The sequence below is a fragment of the Mizuhopecten yessoensis genome, unplaced genomic scaffold (genome assembly GCF_002113885.1).
Source record: "Mizuhopecten yessoensis strain PY_sf001 unplaced genomic scaffold, ASM211388v2 scaffold6087, whole genome shotgun sequence".
Taxonomy (NCBI): domain Eukaryota; kingdom Metazoa; phylum Mollusca; class Bivalvia; order Pectinida; family Pectinidae; genus Mizuhopecten; species Mizuhopecten yessoensis.
This window is the reverse complement of record NW_018406373.1, coordinates 58,144-69,108: the sequence shown is the minus strand read 5'-3', so window position 1 is coordinate 69,108 and position 10,965 is coordinate 58,144. Positions and strand designations below refer to the sequence as shown.

Genomic DNA, 10,965 nt, shown 5'->3' with positions numbered 1-10,965 from the left:
CCCCCCCCCCCCCAACAACAACAACAACAACAAATACATGTACATATAAACTCTGTATTGAATTTTTGACACATATTGATATCGCACCCAAGCATCAATTAATGAATCGGTAAACAAGGATAGAGCCTTTAATTTTGTACCTGTAAGGTTGGTTGTCCATAATAGCTACAGGGCACAGGTATTAGTTACAGAAGGTTTGCAATAGAGACCTATATATGCATAGTTTATTAAATAATAAAGAACTACTATACATAAAGATAATCATATCTTAACCCCTGACGAAACCTACCCATGTAAATGATAATTTTGATTGAATAATAAACATTTACATATTTTTTCGACAGTTTCAATTCATATTTCTTTTGCATGATAGACAAACAGGTAGTTATATATATTTACTTACTTTTAGAAACATATTGTAGATCTTTTTTTTTTTAATTCAAATAAGTTAACAAAGATATATTAATATATTGAAGATTCATTTCACTCTGGCCTTATAACTAAAAAAAAAAGAACAGGAATTAGGATTCAGATATATATTATAGAGAAAAAAGTACAAGGCCAAGACTGGTATCTAACTAATTTTGTGTAAAATGAAATGGTTCAGACCAAATATAGGGTGAAGGTACCCAAAATGGAACACCTCCGATATATATATATATCATGCAGCATTTTTTATTTTGCAATAAAAGTGAATGTTCTGTATTCTGAATCAAGATTTATATAGTTCTATGCAATTTGAGAAAAAAAAAATTGCCTACCTTTTAAACATTGCTCATGAACTATTCAAAAAATGGGGAACAAAATCCCAGGAAACGTACGGTACGGTGTGACAACATAAATATCCTATCATATTTCTAAACATGCAGAACTAAATAAACGACTAAAATTTGTCAGAGATTTTCAAAACATTTTTGAAATGAAGAAAATTGCTTTAAATGCTGACAGTTATTTCACAAACTGTCTTAAATAATGAAGTGTTACACTTTGGGTACTCGACCAGCTTATGTGTATGAAACAGACTGTGAAATAATGCATCGCAAAATAAGTGTGAAACCTGGAACGTTGACCGACATCCCTAGACAAAATTCTGGATATGCCCCTGCACTGCAGTGACAGTAGTGATGGGAAATCATTTTGAAGTATAGAAAGTTGTGAGGAGATTAGGCGATGTTAAAAACTTATCCAAATACTTTGTCTTGATGTCTTAGAAATATCGCAAAATTACGGTCAAAGTCTTGGGCTTCAAATTCATTGACGTTTTCACCGTCCGAACTTTCACGCAATCATTTCCCATGACAGCGTCAATAACAGCTTTATTTGTCAATATCCTCACTTGAAACATAATGAGAACGTTATATGTAACATAAAGTGCATGTTTAAGCCCATCAACATTGCTAAAACCCCATGAAAATTACTTTTATACTGATCGACTCGACATACACACTGTATCGCTGCCATCTTGAATGAATCTTGATCATGTGATCTCTGACTGTTACTATATAAAGAGTAATCGTCAATCGACTTTATAGTTTCAACAAAAATATCTACAAACAAGAAAATGCAGCAAAGCTGCCGGACACCAAACCTTTTTATGAAAACGTCTTACTGATAGTCGATCAACCACGAGGGAACAGATCCTGCATACTTTAATCTATTTAATTATAATTCTATAAATTGTTAATGACATTAATTTTGTCATTCAGAATATCCCGTTCATGCTCAATATCCCTACGTTTTGCAATATTGTGCTCAATAATTGTCCCACAACACGCAAATATACAGTTTTAACCACACGTTTAGGCCTAAATGTCATTGATTTGGCAATAACGTCATCTTCTGAGAGAGAAAAGCCAGGACTCAAGATGATTAACATAAAAGATCATTTATAACTTTTGTTAAAATTGCAGCGCTTTTTTGCAAATATTTTTTTTGACAATGTACCTATTTGACAACACAACCAGTTAGTCTGCCGTCACTTCATCTAAACTTGAAACTGAAAATCTACGCAGAGAAACTAATGTACCATTCAGGTTGGACAATACTAAGAGTGAAGTTTTTACTCGTGAAGATATAATGTTTCGTTTATCTTCACTACATTAACGATATGTTTTTATCAAATGGAGAATTAATGATATTTCACTTATATTACATGTAAACTAATAAATACCGATACCGTAGACCATCATATTTTTGAAGACAGTATGCAGCCTCAATTTCCCAGAAGGCTTTCACGCATGGGGAAGCACAGGAAGTTGACAAAGTGTTTACAGATCAAACCCCGGTGGCGCCGCTTGGGGGTTTGAAAAAAACACCAGAATATGCATATCAATTCATATTCATAATTTGAGAACTTAATTTGGATTGATAACAAAAATTCAGTCATAAATGCTGGCGTGCAGAATGGCACTGTTCAATGTTATATTTCTCCCGTGACGTGATGCACCAGTGTTTCGCACAATAATTTTATTACATACTGATTTTAAAATTCATTACAAAATCCAATAAGTCTGTTTAACTGAACAGCGATTTATTTAACATTAGAAAGTTCTGGAACCAGCATTACAAAATATTTTCTTTATGAAAATTATTGCGGGAATGATTCTTTCACTTGCTCCCGTCCGACCGGAAGTTCTTGTGAGCAGAAATTCAAATACCTGGACGTAATGTGCTTTTAAAGTCAAATATATGTTTGAAATTGATTATTTAATGCCTATTTATGATTTCAGGCACATATGATAACAAACAAATCATTTTGAGCCAGCCCTACCCCCAAGGGCGGTAGGGTGGGGCCCAAAGGAGTCAGTGTGCTAAAGTTTCTTCATTTTCCTTGTTTAGAATTAGAGGTGCTAGTTTCAAATACTTTTTAGTCTTAAATCTGTATGCTAGATATTGAATAAGGTGGTTTTATTGTTTTTGTCACTGAATAATATTTCTGTTCGTGTTAAAAACAAAATCAACTCTCTGTATAAATATATCAGGTGACCGTTAAGGCCCATGGGCCTCTTGTTACTTTAAACAACTTCTTCACAGTAACCAAAAGGCCTAGGGTGATGATATTTGGCCAGAAGCATGCTTGGATGAAGGGCTACCAATTTTGTTTAAATAAATGACCTTCATCAATTTTCAAGGTCATGGGGGTCAAATATGTTAAAATCTTTAAACAATTTCTTATCAATTACCAAGAGGCTAGGCTGATGGTATTTGGCATGTACCATGCTGGGATAAAGGGCTACCAAGTTTGTTCAAATGAATGACCTTGACCCACTTTCAAGGTCACAGGGGTCAAATGTCTTAAAATCTTCAAATGACTTCTTCTTAATAACCAAAAGGCACAGGGTACTGATATTGGGCCTGTAGCATGCTGGGATGAAGGGCTACCGAGTTTGTTCAAATGAATGACCTTGACCAACTTTCAAGGTCACTGGGGTCATATGTCTTAAAATCTTCAAACAACTTTTTCTCAACAACCAAAAGGCCCAGGGTACTGATATTGGGCATGTAGCCTGCTGGGATGAAGGACTACCAAGTTTGCTCAAATGAATGTTCTTGACCCACTTTCAACGTATGTCCTTGTTTGACATTCAAGGTCACAGGCGTCATATGTTTAAATCTTTTAATAGGTTCTTATGAATCAGACACTGATATTCTGCCTGTTGCTGTTTTTTAGTCCACTTTTAAGATTACAAGTGTGAAATTAATACCAGGTTAGCGATGCAGGCCCATTGGGCCTCTTGTTATCAATGAGTTACATGTGTCCATTTTTCTGTACTTCAGGAAACCTGCTACCTATTTCACTATTGTGAAGTTTTTCAAGAAAGATAACTTTTTACATGCAATTACTATGAGTACATGTTTTTATTATAAAATGTCAATTTTCTAATCGTTTACAGATAATTAATCTTACACAATTTCAGCATTTATTAAATTGATATACATTAATGCAATACTAATCTATGTCAGTATCATTTGTATTGACATTATTTTGACTAAAATTGTGCCTTTCATTTTTTTTTCAAAATTCACTCCTTTTTACATAAATTTCCATTTAAAATCCTTTAAATTCTGACAATCTATATTTTTTTTGTGGCAGAAAAAAATCTTTACTTCAAAGCATTATTTAATTACAAAATTTGAAGAAATTCTCCTGAGAAATGGTGACACAATCCTATTACCTTAAGTTATTTCAGTTGTACAACTGTCAGTGTATTATCAGTAGGAAGATCATCAATAACGTGCCATTTCGAGGACTATTAGCTTATTGTGTTGTCCTGCCTGGTGTTATATGTTTAGACTTTAGTTCGTACATGACTCAGAAAAATAAATGTCACTTTGTAAGCCACTGGCAAATATTCCAGGTACTGTGGTTCAGACATTTTTCTATGGATACTCATAGAATTTACCATAAAGGGAAACATCTGTGATACATTTAAGATTATTGCAAATGTAAACATTAACTAGAGTTAATCATATTTCAGCAATTTATGGACTGATCTTGAAGTGTTTAATGACTGTAACCACTAGATATGAATTGACAGAATTCCTGAAGACCATCAGGAATTAATTAATTATTGATAAATATGTGTGACCTTCACTTTTGCAGGAGGTCATTGGTAAGGCACTGCCAATGATTGGATCCTATGGTGACCTAAACAACAAGGAACAGGTGGTGGCCCTCATTGATGAGGTAAGGGAAGAAACTTTATAGTCAACACATGAGTTATAGTCAAGCTCTCTTAATGCTTACATGCTGAGTAAGTTGATTTGGAGTGGCTTGCAGTCTAAACCTGCACATATGACCACCTCTATCACGAGACTACCTAGCTGTGTCAAGAGACTGTTATTACTGCTTTCCACTGTAATGATTTTATTGTGATTTGAACCTGTATGAGACCACCTGTATTAAGAGGCCATTATTTGTCCTGAGTGTAGAAATGTTTAGGTCACCTGAGCTTTGCTCTTCTTCTCAAGAACCAATGAATGGAATTTTTTCAAACTTGGTCAAAATCATCCTTGGTAGATGAGGTTGCAAAATTGTAAAATTGGGATACCTACCCAACCCAAGGGGCCTGGGCGGGGCCCCATAGGGAAAATTAACCAATATTTCAAAAATCTTCTTCTCCAGACTCAGAGGTACTACACAGTCAATTTCTCTGCATGGATGGAAAGATCATCAGGGGCTTTATTTAAATTGTAAATTTCAGTAACCCAGGGCCATCCCTTTGGGAGGGGGTAAAGTTTAATATAGTTTATATAGGGAAATAACACTTTTGGGTATATTTTGACAATTTTCAGTAGGAAATTATTCTTACTTGATCAGAATCATCCTTTGAGGAAGATGGTATCAAATTGCAAAATCGGCATTCCTGCTCCAACCCCGGGGCTCCAGGGGAAAGTTAAGCAATATTTCAAAAATCTTCTTCTTGAGACGCAGAGGTACTACAGTCAATATCTGTGCATGTATGGAAAGACCATCAGGGGCTTTGTTACTATAGTTTATATAGGGAAATAACACTTTTGGGTTTATTTTGTTCACTTTCAGCAGGAAATTATTCAAACTTTGTTGGAATGATTATGCTGCCAGATGACAATTAGATGAGAAAATAAGATCCTGCCCCATCCCCAGGGGCACTGAACTGAGTTTGAGCATGAGAATGATTTCCTAAATACAGGCCCAGACAATGAAACATTACATCTACTGACCTGATGTCCATACTTACATTGTATCTGCCGTTAGAACCCTAGTTTTCTGAGTCTCATTTTCTTGTGCAGGACATGTGTATCAACTGTGGCAAGTGCTACATGACTTGTAACGACTCGGGCTACCAGGCCATCAAGTTTGACCCTGAAACTCACCTGCCAAACGTCACCCAAGACTGTACAGGTAAGTGATATTTCCACTGAACTTTTCAAAGAAAATGTGCGAGGCAATATTTCATGCATTACAGGTATTAAGGTGATTGTCTCTTTTGTTAAGGTTTTCACTCTTTTTAGAGTAGACTTGAATATTTAAACCTGATGCGTGTTTTCCAAAATGCAGTGAAGGTCATTCCCTCCGTCAAAGAGGAATGTGATCTGTGAACATTGCTAAGAGTCACTTCTTCAATTTAGACTGGCAAAATAATTGTTCTTAAATATGATTGAATTCCCATAGGCTGTTGAAATGTAAGCTATTTCTGAGACTTTGTTCATTAATTCTCAACTGTTTACAGGCCATACATTTCATTACATGTAGTACACTGGTTAAGGCCTGAAGTGTATTTCATAAGAGATAGGTTTTCTGTGTTTCACTATATAATTTAGGTGTATATTTTGTATTCATCTTCAGGCTGTACGCTGTGTCTGTCTGTGTGTCCCATCATTGATTGTATCACCATGGTGAAGCGTACAGCACCCTACATACCAAAACGAGGGATCCCCCTCAACACAGGTTTCAACACCATGCCTGGGGTCCTCCTGGAGACTAACTAGGGAGTGTGCCCGCTCACACACATACTTCTGCCTCGTGGGGACAATCTCAGCCAATTGTGGGCATTATCGACCAGGAGTGAAAAATCTCTAAAACATTTGGACAAGATTGTTATAAACAAAAGTGTTTTGTGATCACAAAAACTAAATTGCAGCCTGATCATTTTATTAATCAGAACAAAACAGCATCTTTCAATGTCTTTTTATCTCACCTGGGCTGTTGGCCGTCCGTCGTCAACTTTTTACTTTAAACAACTTCTTATCAATAACCAAGAGACCCAGGCTGATGATTTTTAGATCACCTGGCACAAAGTTTTTTAGTTATATTGCTTTAAAGTAAAGAAAATTTTATGCCACAAAAAAAATATAGGTTATCAGAATTTTCAGGATTTTTAATGGAAATTTATGTAAAAAGGAGTGAATTTTGAAAAAAAAAATGGAAGACACAATATTTTTACAAAATAATGTCAATAAAAATGATACTGACATATTTTAGTATTGCATTAATGTATATCAATTTAATAAATGCTGAAATTGTGTAAAATTTATTCTCTATACAAGATATAAAAATTGACATTTTATAATAAAACCATATACACATAGTAATTGCAGGTAAGAGTTATCGTTCTTGAAAAACTTCACAGTAGTGAAATAGGTAGCTGGTTTCCTGAAGTACAGAAAAATTGACACATGTGACCCATTGATAAAAAAAACCTGAATTAATGCCTGGATTGCTTTGAAATACTTTAATATTGAGAGAACACACTGTTCTGTCAATAATAAACATACACTATTCATCAATTTAATATTAAACACCAGAATTTGCGGAAATTGTGATACTGTCTCCCTACATTGGATTTTCAACTAGGGATGTACTTCCTTTTTCTGTTTATCAATACACTCCAATGACCTTAAACAACTTCTTCTCAATACCCAAGAGGCCTAGGATGATGTTATTTGACCAGTAGCATGCTGTAATAGAGGGCTACAGAGTTTTTTCAAATGAATGACCTTGACTTATATTCAAGGTCACAGGGGTCAAATATGTTTAAAACCTTTAAACAACTTCTTCTGAATAACCAAGAAGCCTAGGATAATGATATTTGGCCAGTAACATGCTGGGATGAAGGGCTACCAAGTTTGTTCAAACAAACGACCTTCACCTATTTTCAAGGTCACAGGGGTCAAATATGTTTAAAACCTTTAACTAACTTCTCCTAAATATCCAAAAGGCATAGGCTAATGACATTTGGCCAGTAACATGCTGGAATGAAGGACTACCAAGTTTATTCAAATGAATTACCTTCATCTATTTTAAAGGTCACAGGGGTCAAATATGTTTAAAAACTTTTAACAACTTCTTCTCAATAACTAAAAGGCCTTGGATGATGATATTTGGCCAGTAACATGTTGGGACCACCAAGTTTGTTCAAATGAATGACCTTTGATCATATTCAAGGTCACAGGGATCAAATATGTTTAAATCTTTAAATGACTTGTTCTGAATATTCAAAAGGTCCAGGGTAATGAGATTTAGCCAGAAATATGCCGGGATGGAAGGCTTTAAACTTCCAAGGTCGCAGGCGTCATATGTTTAAATCATTTAACAGATTCAAATGGATCGAACACAGATATTTTGCCTGTAGCTGTATATTAGTCCACTTTTAAGATTACAAGTGTGAGATAAATACCAGGCGAGCGATTCAGGCCCATTGGGCCTCTTGTTTACCAGTAGCATGCTGGGATGAAGGGCTACCAAGTTTGTTCAAATGAATGATCTTCGCCCATATTCAAGGTCACAGGGGGGTCAAATATGTTTTAAAACTTTTAAACAACTTGGTACCCCTTCATTCCTAAATGCTACTAACCAAATATCATCAGCCCAAAGCTTTTGGTTATTCAGAAGAAGTTGTTTAGATATTTCAACATATTTGACCCCTGTGACCTTGAATATGGGCGAAGGTCATTCATTTGAACAGACTTGTTAACCCTTTATTGTTGAAGTTTGTTCAAATGAATGATCTTCGCCCATATTCAAGTTCACAGGGGTCAATTGTCTTAAAAACCTTCCAACAACTTCTTCTGTAAAAGGTCCAGGGTGATGATATTTGGTCAGAAGGATGTTGGGATGAAGCACTACCAAGTTTGTTCAAATAATTGACCTTCGCCCATATTCAAGGTCACAGGGGGGTCAAATATGTTTAAACTTAAAACAACTTCTTCTAAATAACCAAGAGGCCTATGGTGTTGATATTTGTCCAGTAGCATGCTTGGATAAAGGGCTTACAAATTTGTTCAAATGAATGACCTATGCACATATTCAAGGTCACAGGGGTCATATATGTTGAAATATAACACCTTCTGTATAACCAAAATGTCCAGGGTGCTGATATTTGGCCAGAAGGATGTTGGCATGAAGGGCTATTAAGTTTGTTCAAATGAATGACCTTCACTCATATTCAAGGTCACAGGGGTCAATTGTCTTAAAAACCTTTTAACGACTTCTTCTGTCGTCCAGGGTGATGATATTTGGCCAGAAGGATGTTGGCATTAAGGGCTACCAAATTTGCTGTAATGAATGACCTTCACTCATTCAAGGTCACAGGGGTCAATTGTCTTGAAAACCTTTAAACGTCTTCTTCTGAATTGCCAAAAGGTCCAGGGTGACGATATTTTGCCAGTAGCATGCAGGGATAAAGGGCTGCAAAGTTTGTTCAAATGAATGCCCTTTGCCCATATGAAAGGTCACAGGGGTCAAATATGTTGAAATCTTCAAATGACTTCTTCTGAAAAACTAAAGTCTACAGGGTGCTTACAGATGTGAATGAACTTGACACACTTTCATGGTCATATCTAGTCCATAGTGCATAAATCTTTAAAAGTCATCTTCTCAATAAACAAAAGATATAAGGTGGTGATATTTGGCAACTTGCATTCTGGGATGAAGGGCTATAAAGTTTTTTCAACTTAATGTCCATGTTTGACTTTTAAGGTCACAGGGTTTAAATGTGTATTAATCCTTTAACAGGTTCTTCTGGATGACATTAAGTCAAGACACTGATATTTTGCCTGTAGCTTTATTTTAGTCCTCTTTTAAAGTTACAATTGTGAGATTAATACCAGGTGAGCGATGCAGGCCCATTGGACCTCTTGTTTATTCTGAGAATCAAAGATATAGATATAAATGTACATGTACCTATCATTATCAAAAAATCATATGAAAAATAAATAGGTTCCAGAATGAATGTCATGACTGTGAAGTATCATGTACAACTTAAGTTGGACAGAAATGATACAAGTAACATTCACAAGATTTTGGATTTCTATCTTTTCAAATTCTTTACAATTTTTGAGTCCTCAACAATATTTACAACAAACAAAACAGGGTAACAGGAATTTGTGTGAGTGACACTTTGGTAATGATCAATGTACAACATTCATACTGCTTTGTTTATAACCCTTTACCCAAATTTTATTTTATAGTATTTCAAAAATGTTAGAATTATAAATTCCGGTTGTTCACTTGTAAACAGGCGATAACCTTGTACCAGCTGATTAACGCTTATGTTGTTCACTTGTAAACAGGCGATAACCTTGTACCAGTTGATTAACACTTATGTTGTTCAGCCTACACTTTTTAAAATTCATGTATGGCTTAAGAATTGAGAAACAAAGGGAAAAGTTTTTGAAATATTGTTTAAGACAGTGACCCTACCAGGTAACTATAATTTCAAGATGTGTACAATCTATTTACTGACACAATTTTGAGTTAGAAGCAGTGATTATCGTGTGAATGCTTGGAATCTCCTCACACTGTTTCATGTGAATATCCAGCTTGTAAATAGAACTGGCCAATACCAGGTCGTTTACAAGTCTCACTCTGCAAGAATTGTGTCCCTTTAATTGATGCCGTCTTTCAATAGATTGTAAACAGATATGTGGTCAGTGTTATGGTAAATCTTGTTATCACATCCTGTCAATAAATACTCCAGATAACTTGTTATCCAGCTTACACAAGCTTTTATCTTATTCAGTTATATTGTTGGTGGGGACCACAGTATGGGAGGGATTGTTGTTTACCATTAATGTGTAGGACTAGTAACCCTATCACCCCTATGTTACTATTATGGTCTACAGTGGTGAAAGGATTAACCATATTAGTTTATATAGACATCAGCAATTCTGACATAGATAATTATAGTGTTCTTTTCTTTGCTATTTAGTGGAGAAAAGTTTTTTTTTTAAATCAAAGTATTAATGGTTTGATATCAGTAGATTTAATTTTTTAGAACAAAAATTAAGTTTTAACTATGAAATATCAACAAATGTTGTTTACTTAGGAGATAACATGTGTATCTAAAGGATATGAATAACATAAATAATGGTGCTAGTCATTTTTGAAACTTAATCATTTGTGTTATATGATATAGTTATTAGTTCACCTGGTCCGAAGGACCAAGGTGAGCTTATGCCTTACCATGGCGTCCATCGTCCGTC

General features: G+C 35.1%; 1 protein-coding gene across 2 annotated transcripts in view; it reads left to right on the top strand.

Annotated features, from left to right (window-relative positions):
• The window catches only part of LOC110451490 (dihydropyrimidine dehydrogenase [NADP(+)]-like), a 115,334-nt gene extending 108,482 nt beyond the window's left edge, over positions 1–6,852 (top strand). For both annotated transcript variants that reach the window (XM_021499533.1, XM_021499534.1), the window contains exons 21-23: positions 4,604–4,687; positions 5,773–5,884; positions 6,329–6,852. In XM_021499533.1, coding sequence (XP_021355208.1) covers positions 4,604–4,687; positions 5,773–5,884; positions 6,329–6,471 — 339 coding nt within the window. In that variant the 3' untranslated portion in view covers positions 6,472–6,852. The remainder of the gene's footprint in view (positions 1–4,603; positions 4,688–5,772; positions 5,885–6,328) is intronic.
• Positions 6,853–10,965: the final 4,113 nt, after the last annotated feature.